At 39.0% G+C, this 12,639-nt stretch overlaps 1 protein-coding gene across 1 annotated transcript in view; it reads right to left on the bottom strand.

The window, feature by feature from the left end:
- Nucleotides 1–4,162: 4,162 nt before the first annotated feature.
- Nucleotides 4,163–12,639, bottom strand: part of SDCCAG8 (SHH signaling and ciliogenesis regulator SDCCAG8) — a 143,990-nt gene continuing 135,513 nt past the window's right edge. The window contains exons 16-17 of the mRNA XM_036277573.1: nt 4,437–4,568; nt 4,163–4,274 (exon numbers count right to left, since the gene is read on the bottom strand). Of these exons, the coding sequence (XP_036133466.1) occupies nt 4,214–4,274; nt 4,437–4,568 (193 nt within the window). The 3' untranslated portion in view covers nt 4,163–4,213. The remainder of the gene's footprint in view (nt 4,275–4,436; nt 4,569–12,639) is intronic.

The following is a 12,639-nucleotide window of genomic DNA, read 5'->3' as shown; positions in this document are numbered from 1 at the left end:
ATCTTACTGGGAAAGTTTTGAGTTTCTCACCATTATGCACAATGTTAGCTGTAGGTTTCTTCTAGATATTCTTTATCATGTTCAGAAAGTTTTCTTCTGTTTTTAGTTTATTAGAGTTTTGTTTTAAATCATAACTGGGTTTTGGATTTTGTCAAATGCTTTTCCTGCATCTATTGATATAATCAGGTGATTTTTTTTTTTTAGCCTGGTGCTGGGTTATATTCACTGATTTTCGAATGCTGAACCAGCCTTGCGTACCTGGGATGAATCCTACTTGGTCATGGTATACAATTCTTTGTCAGTATCGTTGGATTCTATTTGCCAATATTTTGTCTCATTTTGTTTTTAAATTATGAGATAAAGATTAAGATGTCAGGCTTCTATTTTCAAGTACTTTTCTGAAAATGGTGAATAGTCTTACTGCCCCCCCAAAACATAAAATGTCAAATTAGATAAAAACCAATACTTCATTTCCTATTTTAACATTCCTATTAGAAGAAACACAACGGCCAGATTTAGTACAGATAGTTCTGAGGTTAGTTTACGGAAGACAGCAATTTAAACTCATTATTAGCTTGTTACCTTTCAATCAGCAGCTTCATGTCTTCCGTTAGTGTTTTTATGTATATAATTTAGATAATAAATTGATACAAGAAAGAAAAAACGATGTGAAACTATGTAACTGACAAAACAGCCACAATTCTGGGGGTTGGTGGCACAGGACTTGACCACATGGGACCACATGAGCACGCTCAGCGAGTCTCTGGCTCTGGGCTTGTCACCTCTGTGTACACTGTGGAGCTCTGTATTCTAGGGGGAAATATATGAACTAACACTCACTCTAGAGCACAGCTCGGAAATAATGCCGTTGCAATCTATAACATGAATTTCCCGACTGCCTCTGTAGACACCAGGACTTCCAAATCAGCTGTCGAAAAATGTAATTCTCCTGACTTTACAACTTTAATAATCTTGGCAATCAGAATTTAATACATTCACATCTACTCCGACTTAAAGCAAAAAAAATTCTCTGTTCCAAATGCCCCTCTCAGCACATCCTCCCACCACCAGTTGGCTGGTCTGTCTTGCTTTTTCCACTTTCCCTTGCAGCCAAATCTCATGAAATAGAGGTTTCAATGTGCTGTTTCAGATTTTCAACTCACACTCGCTTTTCAATCCACTCTCACATGGTTTCTGCACTTAATCTTCCACTAAGAATATTTTTGTTAATGTAACAAAACAGTGTCCATTCATTAAGCCCAATGAGTACTTCTCAGTCTTGTCCAGCCTCTCAGCTTGCAGGGTTGACCAGCACTCCCGCTGTCCTGAAGCATTCCCATCCCTCGGCACCTGTGATAACACCCTCTTCCCATTCCCACCGACTCCTCGGGTTACTTGTCTCAATCTCTTTTGCCAAACTCTACCTTACCTTTAAAAACATTAGTGTTTTTGAGGATTCAGGAAGCCCTTGTTTCTTCTTGATTTTTTCTCTAGGTGATCTCATTTGCTCTCAAATTTTCAAATGTCCTCTGTAGGCTCCTGGAGATTTCTATCTCTGTCCCAGACATTTCTCCTGAGCGCTGCCTTTTGTCCGCCTGCTTATTCAATGTATCCATTTGAGCATGGCCAACACTTAGCACCTGTTCTCATCCCAAACCCAGACCATCTCCACCACAAACCCGCTTCTTCTGAGTGTTCTCTCGTTCTCAGAAAGTGGTACTAGTCCTTGATATGCCTGCATTCTCCATCCAACAGAGCCAATCAATTGTTAAGTCCTGTTGATATACTTCCTAAATATTTCACCAATCTGTTTACTTTTCTCTGTATCACTTTGATTATCACTTCAAGTCTAAGCCATCACCCATCACTCCACTAAATGCCCACCAGCTCCCAGACTGGTGCTGTGTAAACACCGCGGCTCTGCTCCAATCCACTGTCTCCTGCTCTTTTTTTAAATGCAAATGTGATCACATCATTGTTTTTCTGTTTTTTGGGGAAAGATTTTTAGTTTCTTCCCTTTGAAAGGGAACAGGATAAAGTAAAAGGTCTGTAATAAAAACTAAAGGGCCTTAGGTCTGGCCCTCTCCTACCTCTCCATCATCACATGCCTCCCTTATTCTTTGTGTCAAACCAGTTTCATCTCTTCCTCTAAAGGACAACCGCAGGACCTTCAGGTTCAGAGTTTTCCTTTCTCTAGAACAGGAGCTGGTGAAGTTTCAGGACAGGGCCCGACAGTAAATATTTTAGACTTGTGGGCCAATAGGTCACCATCTCTGACTCACCTACTCAACCCTGACATGGTAGCGTGAAAGCAGCCACAGACATGTACGTGAATGAACATGCCCATGTTCCTGAGCCATACAAAATGCGCTCTGAGCTGGGGCACAGTTTGCCAACTCCTGCTAATAATCCCTACCCTGTCGCCAACAGATTCATTTCAAGTGTTATTTTCTCATTGAAACTTTTCCTGGTCAAGATAAATCCTCTTGTTAAATGTGCTTGTACCGCAGAGTATATTTCTCTTTCATAGAATTGACCGTCACTATAATTAATTCGATATTTATCAAATTAGTTTGTCTCTATCCATTTTTCCTATAAGGTCAGAAGCTCTTCCTGCTTCCCTATTAGACTAGAAATTGTATTTACTTTGCTATTTTATTCCCAGCATGCGGTGAAGAACATGACACATAGTAGCAATCCACAAATATTTGTTGAGTGAATGAATGATTAATTTTAATTTGCTATCCGACCTTCAGTTGGCAACTTGATCTTTCTGAGCCTCAGTTCTCCTCCTGGAAACGGCAATGACAACAACTACTTTCCAGGTTTGTTTCGAGCTAAGACCATGCGTAAGTGCATTCTGAGAACTCGAAAGCAACATAAAAACGTAAGAAAAGTAATCTTAGAAGGACGCTTTAGTTGCCAAATCCAGGGGCAAATTACAGCCCAAGGGCCAAATCCTCTTGCTTGTTTTGCTGGCCCTCTAGCTAAGAATGGTTTTTGTTTTTTCAAAGGTTGTAGAAAACAAAGACAAAATCAACAGAAAGATGACTGGGCGGCAGAGATCATGGTGGCCCCCGAGGCCTAAATATTTTATTCTCTGGCCTCTTCCAGAAAGTTTGCTGACCCCTGGTCTGTCTGGGCTTAAGCAAATATTTGAATGAGTGAAGAAATGAATGATTACTACTCTGCAAATATACCCACATTTTAGTATTTTGGTGCCACTTTCTGACCTCCTTTCTCCTATTCAACAGAACAAGGGATCAAAGTTGTCAATATCCCCTCACCCCGAGGACTCTAGGTTTACTTTAAATTAAAACATAAAAAAATAAAAGGAATCTATAAACATCTTCATTTCCCCTCAATTATATCAACGATTGTTTCTGAAACAGAGAAGCATGGGTGTCTGGGGATGGGGCAGGGCTGGGGAGCCGGGGGGCAGTGTGGAAGCTGGACTCTAGGAAACCTGGTCACTGTATGCTGCAAAGTACTGACATTTCCCCCCGGGGAATCCGTCATTACACAGAAATTATAAGCAACACATTTACAGGAAAGAGTAAGGGGCTATGTTTATTACAAAAAATACTGCACAGAAAAGGAAAGGAATTTGGAGTCGAAAGATCAAGATTCAAGTTTGAACTCGACCACCTAATCTGCCACCTTGAGCAAGCTCACTAGTCTCTCCGAACTCACATTTCTTTTTGGTACGTGCCCCTAGCAGGAACTGAACCCGGGACTCTCTGGTCCACGGGCCGACGTGCCAACCACTGAGCCAAACCGGCCAGGGCTGAGCTTACATTTCTTCATCTAGAAGAAGAGAGTCAGGATCATTGATGCTGCTTAGTACCTGGCTATTACGAGCCACATGCTTTACATATATTACATTTGCTTTTTATATTAAACTGTAAAGTAGGTATTATTAGCCTCCATATATAAATGAAGAAACGGATGCTCAGAGAGGTTGAGTAACTTGCTCAAAGTAACACCACGGGGAAGAACCAGATGGTTTGGAGTCCAATCCTGACTCTAGCAATACTATCAGCACAGCCTCTGATTAGATATTTAACCTTCTCAGGCCTACTAAATGTTTTATCTTACCAAAAAGACATATAAAACTTAATTTCTAAGGGAGAAGTTTTAAAAATCCTCCATATTACATTACCAATGAAAATCTTAAAGGTGGATAGTTTTCCTACAGTGTCCTATATTAGATCTACGTCTTCAGAGAATAGTTGAGGGGGTGCGCCCTCCTCTCTGTGTAGTGTAAGAACAACCTAAGTGGAGAAAGCATAAATACACGAAAGTATTAGAGTCTGAGCGTGTCCCGTAAGTAGCGTAGTGATCATGAATTCTATTTTCTGCTCAGCAATTCCCATTCTGTCTGTGAACCAAATGCATTTCTATGGCACATTAGCTAATTATTAAAGCTTTATTACCTTTGCTTCATTATCTCATGTAGTCTCCCATGCTGGACACACTGTTCCTCTAATTCCTCATTTCTTCTCTGTAACTTTTTCAGTTTTTCATATGTGTACCTTTTTTCTTGACTGAGCTGAGCTATTTCAGATCTACAGAAGTGAAAACAGAGATAATAGATGTTAAAGGTTCTTACTGCTAGAGCATGTTTTGATTGTATAACCTTAAAATTATCTGAAACTCCATATTTAAACATAACAATGTAAATAAAAAATATGTTATGTAAAATAAAATATTTTAAAAGTTGTTAAATATCTAGTAGAGGAATGTATATTGCAGGGACTCAAGTAGACAGGTAAAGGAATAACAACTTACTCTAATAAGGATGGCTTCTCTAACAAGACAAAAATGATAATGATCAAATCCCTTTTTAAAAAGACCATCATTCATTTACCAAATATTTACTTAGTACCTATTTTAGACCAGCACCTGGCTGTTAAAGGAGCAACCCCAGGCCTAATTTCTATAACAGAGAGTAGTTTCCTTTAATTACCATACTGATTTAATGGCATATGATTAAAATCATATGCATCATAATAAAAAATGCATCATAATAAAAAATGGCAGCCCTCTGCTCCTTGACCCTCCATCCAGCTGAACAGTGAGACAAACACATAATTTTTGTGTTTTTTTAAATCCTCACCTGAGGATATTTTTCCATGTATCTTCAGATAGAGTAGGAGGGAGGGAAGGAGAGAGAGAGAGAGAGAGAAACGACTGGTTGCTTCTCGTACGACCTCGATGAGGGCCGGAGACTGAACCGCAAATGCTGAACAATATACTTTAACATTTTTAAAGCTATTTCTTCTGGTATTTATCTCTGTATTTCTTAATTTGCTTATATTAATACCTCATATTCTATCAATGAAAACATTTCTGCTGATTCATTATGGTAGATGAAGATTAAACCCTTTTATATGACCTCTTCTCCCACCTCTCCCTTGTCAACTTAATTATTAGCATTTCAGCTTGTGGTTAATCGCTATCAGTATTTATGTTAAAATGACTACCTAAGTATTGGTCCTTGCTGTCTAAGTGGCATACTAGGATCACATTTGCATTTGTGTACATTTCTTTTTCCCAAATGAGTGGGCTTTAACGTAGAGTGATTAAGTAAGTGGCAAGCCATCTTTTCCTATCGGAGATTCCCAATATAAGTATCTGTAATTCTTTCCGCTGTGGCTATTCTGTTTCCCAAGAGAGGGTGCCTCTAGTGTCTTGCTGAACGTTACACCCTGACCATCAGTGCCTAGGAGCTGGGTGGAAATAGAGGAGTGGAGTCTTACATTTCAATATGCAGACTTTCTATTAATCTCTCTATTCTAACTTCAGTGCCCCTATTGTAACCAGAGACTGCTGGTTCAATCTCTTCAGAGAGGAAGGCCCTGGTTTTCTGGGTGGAAGAGGGACAGTCAGTCACCTGGCTGCATGGGCTGAGGGTGAACATGTCCATTTTGGTTTCAGTCCTACGTACCACTCCTGCCTTCCAACGTTTTCTGGAACCCTGAAGGCAGATCAACTTGCTTCAGTAGACGCTTAAGATCACCTTCCTGTACTTTGTTACATCAGGTACCACTACTCCAACTTTTTTTCTGTCTTTACATATTTCATTTGGGATTGTAGATATTTATTCTGGTGATGGCTGATGTCTCTCAGGAAATATGTTAGCCTTTCTGTGTCTTGAATGACTACCTCAAATTTCAAAATCGGAAGATCAGAAGGATGTCTGTCCAAGAAAAATTGTACCCCTGACCTCCTTTCAATTAAACATTATTCCTACTACCACCACCTCTTCAAGATCTACTGCCCTCAGGTCAGAAGTGAGAGTTTACAACTCTTGTATATTAAAAAAGAGTAGCTAATGATTGACTTGTTTCTTGATGTTTAAGTAAGACACTTAATATAGAATTATTTCCCTCCAAAGAAAGAGTTCCTCCTTCAGGTGAGATAGCCCTTTTCTTCCTGGTCAAGAAAAGCTCTGGATTTGCTAAGGGAACTCACCCCCAGGACCCAGCTCGTTCACATGGGTGAAGCAATCTCTCACTTTTAGTTCCTCTCAGTCCTTGTTTGGTTTTATCTTGGTTCAAGTGTCACGTCAAAGGAAGCTGGCCCTGATTAATACCTAGCAGTTCTCAATATGTCAGCACATTTTCTGAAACTACCTCTAGCTTTTATGCATACATTAGCCTATAATTGATTCCTCAGAGTTGTGCTCCATGCTTCATCTTTCTTACTAGATTATACATGAGGGCATGGATTATCTCATTTTCAAGTTCAGGTCAAACAATCTACATTTGCTTCTCTAATAAGAATTTATCTGTATTTGAAATATTCTAAATCAGTTAAGAATGACTTACAATATAAAAGAATTTAGGGGCAGTTTTCTAAGAAATTGTTAATTTAGTATTCTTCCAAGATTAATATCTCCTATCATAACAGGCACTATGCACTAAATTAAAAGTCTGAGAAGACAAAAAAAAAAAAAAAAAAAAAAAATCCTTAAACAAAATTAGGAAAAAATGCAGAAGAATAATTATTTGTCCTTAGGTACTTTCCCAGAATAAAAATCACTTTTTTAAAGGAATAAAATCACAGGGAAACATAGATTTTATAATATAAAAATATAAAACAGTTTTACAAAAAAAATCATAGTGTTCATTGTAGCATTATTTCATGAAGCAACCTTGCTCTACAATGGACTATCTGGAAACTTAACCCAGAAATTTGTCAATAGAAGATTGGTTACATTTTTTACACAAAGGAATATCAAGATGCTATTCTGACCATGTGGTTATCTATTGGTGTTATTGACCTAAAATATGATGTTGATAAGATAGGAATTCCACTTTATAATTTTAAAATATTTTGATGTGTGTACCACGTATTAATATGAATTACCTCTGTTAGGATTAGGAATTAAATTTTATTTTTATTTTTCCATATGTTCTGAGTTTTTACAATGGACATGTATTTAAAACAAAAAATAAAGTGAATTTGATTTTCAAAAATTTCATAAAAGAAAAAGAATAGAGAACAAATTTTTAAAAATTAAAAAAGAACTGGAACCAGAAAGAATGAAACACATGAAGATGTGAAGTGTTACGTGATAAAGGGCTGGCCCCACTCTCCATCGTATTCCAACTTAAAAAATACAAGGGACATGAAAAATATCCACAGAGGAAGAAACAAATGGTCAACAAACATTTATAAAATATTCAATTTCACTGTTATTTAAAGAAACTCACAATAAAACCAGATTAAAGCCCAGCCAGTGTGGCTCAGTGGTTGAGCGTCGACCCTGAACCAAGAGGTCGCTGGTTCGGTTCCCGGTCAGGGCACACGCCCAGGTTGTGGGCCCGATCCCCAGTGGGGGCATGCAGGAGGCAGCCCATCGATGTTCTCTCTCATCGATGTTTCCATCTCTCTCTCCCTCTCCCTTCATCTCTCTAAAATCAATAAAGAAAAAAAAATTAAAAAAAAAAAACAGATTACAGTCAAATATTTACTACATACCTACTCTATGCCAGATAGTGAAATACATCCTTTATATTAATGATTTCAATTACTCCTACAGTGTAAGTGATTATTTCCTTTTCTCTGTAAGGTAAACATGAGGTTTAACGATTTGCCTAAAGTCACCCAAGCCCAGGTACAAGAACGGGTCTGATCACCCCAAGGACATTGCTCCACCCACTGTGCAGTATCGTCTCTCACAGTTTTATTTAATCTCTCACGTCTTCTCATCATATACTGATGTGACGCATGTACACCATGAGCAGAATTTAGTTTACTGCTTGAACAAAGTGATGCACATTAATAGTCTTAAAAAGGTTCATAGTCTTTTGACCAGCAATCCCCTTTTAGGCATCTCCACTAAGGGAATCATCAAAAATTCAGATTCATGTAAAAAATATTATTATATTATTCATCCCAGTTAAAAATCAGAAACATCTTAAATGTCTTAAGCATACAAATGATTCAATTAAAATTATATTTCCAAAGCATTTAGTGATATAGAAAAATGTTCATTAGATAATACTCAGTGAAAAAGCAGAATGCAAACTGTATTTATAGTATAATCTAACTCAATATAAATTTATGTTATGCACACATTTACATGTACATAGAAAATGACTGAAAGAAAACATGTCAAAAATTATTAATAATAGTTAGTTGGATGGTAACGTCATAGAAAATGTTTTCTTTAATTCATCTTTGTATTTATACCCAAATGCCCTATATTGAGAATGCCTTACTCATAGAATCAAAGAAATGTAAATGTCATTTGTAAAGTACATATTACTATCAGGTATTTTATTGCTACAATATTTTTTTCTGCTTTGCATAATTTGGGTCTTTGTTTTCTTTGTTTATAATGATTATTTGCCTACCAACTTCCAATGTTCAACAAAAATTTGATAAATATACGTAAACATCATCTTTTTATGCCTTGAGCCCATGATATATTGAATGAAATTGTAGTCTGCAAAGTTGAAAGAGTAAACTTACAAGTTTCTATGTTAGTTTGAGATTAGATCTGTGACATAATCATTCTACTGTCACATAAAAGGATAATTGACTTTACTCCATTTTCATAGAAAATTTAGATAAATTCTGGCTTTACAGAAGCATGAACTTTTCCCTGCATTTTTATATACCAGCTATATTGTGTAATTGCATTTGCATGACATATATTTTACTACTATCATTAGGATTACAGAGCTAATCGCTTTTAAGAGAAAACATGAGCCCTAATTTCTTATTCTTTCGGATTTTCATTTGACTTTTGGTAACAATTAGCAGAGGCCGACATCAGTCTCCTGTTGCAGAATATAATTTTTGTAGCATTCCAACCTAACATCTAAACATGCAAGGGGAAAAAAACTAGTTCAACCGGGTGTGTGTTCTTTACTTCAATTAAACTCACACAGTTGGATACCTACTGTTGCCAAAACAGTAATATAATTTATACATTATAGTCCGCACAGTAAAACTACACTAAAAGTCATTTAACAATATTTATAACACCATAAAATACAGTGTTAAAATATATGAACTGCAATATGTACCAAAATTATAAAATTTGTTTCTCATCATCAGTGATTAAAACCAGGATCATTGCTCTAGCCTCAATACCCACAACCCTGGTGACAGATTAGAATTCAAATCTTAATGATCAATTTACAATTAACAAGATAGAAGTGAAACAAATTAAACCAACCATTATATATAACGAGACCCAATGGACTCCCATTGTTCCTCTTAATTACAAAACGCAAATCACAAATCCACAATGGGCAGGGTAAGACATCAATCCACCAGCCTAGCAACCCAGAAAGCGACAATGATGGAAAAGAAAGAAGAGAAGCAAAACCAAGTGGCCTCAGGTTCTGCGTGCTCTCCATCCTGTTCTTTTCCATGTGCGCTGAGAGGCTAAACCCAGCACGTGCTGATCGGCTCTCTGCAGCTGGGGAGGCTCACCCCCAGCCAGCTCCCAGCCTTTCAGAGCTGTCCTGGGCCCTTTAGATCACACTGCAAACCACACTGCAAACATTTCACTACTCATTCATCTAAGTGCCTGGGGAAAAAGAGCCCTTCCTCCACTTTGATAGAGAGCAATCCCAGTAGCACCAAAGGTATTTAGATACCTCCGCTTCCCAAGTTCAGAAACAACCCTGTAACTGTAGTAAGTTCTCAGGGCCCTGGGGAATGAAGATCAAAGGGCAGCTGAAGTTTATGTGAGCTTCAGTGACAATCAGCCAGAATGTCTGCCTCGTGCCAGTGGGGAGAAAAACGGAATTCATTCTCTTGCTCTGGTGGTCAAACACAAGCTAGATAAAATGCACAGGATCGGCAGTTCATTTTTAGTTTTAAAATGGGATGTGGGACGTGCCATTCACAGAGCCTGGGGTAGGGACACCACGCCAGCAGTGTGGAACGCACACAGTGCAGACAGTACTGTGCTAATCACAGACTTCCAGTGAACAGAACAGTACGCACTGCTATAATGCCGACTTGGGGAGGAACACACACGCACACACACGCACACGCACACACACACGCACACTGCACGAGGGAACCGTTTCCAAACACCTTCCCATGAGGCTGGGGTAAGGAGCTAGAGTGAACAGGGGCGGGGAGCCCAGGCTGTCGGCTTCCCTACCCATTCTGCAGGGGCTCTGATGAAATGACTAGCTCTACCAGAGAAGAGGGAGCCTACTTCACATGGTGTGGACCCACTGGCTGAGGGTGGGATTTTGAATAACATTAAACTCTTACAGAATAACGTAAACTCCTACAGAAATGTCACTGGTAAGAAAAGGGGAGCAATAAAACGTGCTTCAAACTGTTGGCACATACAAAATAAACACACCTACTTCCAGGGGAGAGTTTGCTGTAGAAATCAGAAGCAAACCTGAACTAAAAGTACCGTGTGGTTTAAATGATTACTTTGGAGACTGAGCTTCCATAATGACACCACCTTAGCAAGCTCAGAAAACTCCAAGATCTCACCTCAAAAAGTTACTTACCCCAAAAGTTTAGTATGGGGTACTACATTTTGGTTTGGTACTCCTGGAGGGCTTCTAGCAGGCTTAATAAGTTTATGATTTTTATTTTAAAAGAAACACCATGAGCTCTTCAAGTTTTATAGGTGGGTTTCAAAGCAGAAAGTAGTATCAGAATAGAATGGTAAATTTTGCATGGATTTTGAAAATCTCATAGTCTTTATGTAGAGCCAGTGGGGAATGAGGCTGGATCACGAAATTTAAGAGTAGACAAACAAACAAAAAAACCTCTAAAATCACTATTTTTATCCTGTGTGTTATTTTCTTGTGAGACACATAAGATACATAATTTATAAAGTTTAGAAACCTTTTAAAGTTTTACCAATAATAAGGAACAATGTATCGAGTGTTTACAGTTCGCCAGGCCTTAGATTGGGATCAACTGGTGAAGTTACAGGAGGTGCCTGTTTTAATTCTTCAGATTCACAGAACAGGGCTCTGGCCAGAGCAAAGCCTGAGTCACAGCCGCATCCACGTTCTCCTGACCCTGCTTTGCCTTCACTATGAGGTTTCCACTGTAATGTAGGTGTCATTTCCCTCAGGAAATGGCACTCAGAACCCGGCAAAGACAGGAATAGCTACTTGGAGTGATGTCCAAACTGCCAGTCAAGACCCGAGAACAGCAGCTGCTGGGTACTTGTGTCCCGCGCTGGGCTGGGCTTTATGTCTATTGTGTGCCGACGCGTCTCTCTCTACAGGTCACACCCCGCAGCAATCCTGAAATGGTGCTGGAAATGTACTTACAGATGGAGAAGCTGAGGTTTGGAGAGACTGGGCAGAGTGTACCCAAGGTTATGAAGCTAAATGGCAGAGTAGAATTCAAACCTAGTTCTTTCTGAATTCCAGAATGTTTATTTTTACTGCACATCACCTGTGTCATCAACAAAGGAACAGGCTGATCACCTGTGTCATCAACAAAGGAACAGGCTGATCACCTGTGTCATCAACAAAGAAACAGGCTGGAACCAGAGTCAGACCAGGATGGGGGAGGAAGGGAAGTAGCACTATGCTCGTTTCATTCATTCATTTAACGACTATTTATCCAGCGCCATCTGGATATCAGATGAAAAGGAACACGAGCAGTGGTCAAGAGCTACAGGAGTCAGAAACAAGAGGAGCTGGAGAGGTTCTGAGGTTCAAGGTCACTGGACCAGCACAGGGTGAGGTGACAGGTGTCCAGCAGGATGAAGGGAGCCTTGGGGAGCAGGGCACAGGCAAACCCAGGCTCACAGGTTGAGCCTCGCCTGCCAAGTGTGCCTACTTCTCTGTGAGAATTTAAAGATTAATCCTCCGCTCCCCCAACTTTCCCATCGTAACTACTTTGGCCTGGATTTTCTTTTGTAGTAGATGTAAAATATTGCACTTATTGTAAGAAAGATCACAGACTTTGGAACCAGAAATACCTAAGTTAGGACTCTAGCTTCCCCACTTACCAGCCTTTTAAAACTGTGAGGACTGGTTTCCTCATCTGTAAAAGATGATAACTTCTGTCTCATTGGGAGAATTATATAACATATACCAAGCACACAGCACCCCTTTCTCTTTTATCCACTCCAATTTCCTGAATGATTCCTTCTTAGAAGGCAAGATAATTAAT

This window comes from Molossus molossus, unplaced genomic scaffold (genome assembly GCF_014108415.1).
Source record: "Molossus molossus isolate mMolMol1 unplaced genomic scaffold, mMolMol1.p scaffold_m16_p_23, whole genome shotgun sequence".
Taxonomy (NCBI): Eukaryota; Metazoa; Chordata; class Mammalia; order Chiroptera; family Molossidae; genus Molossus; species Molossus molossus.
The sequence above is the reverse complement of the archived record's forward strand: the minus strand, read 5'-3'. Positions and strand labels throughout refer to the sequence as shown.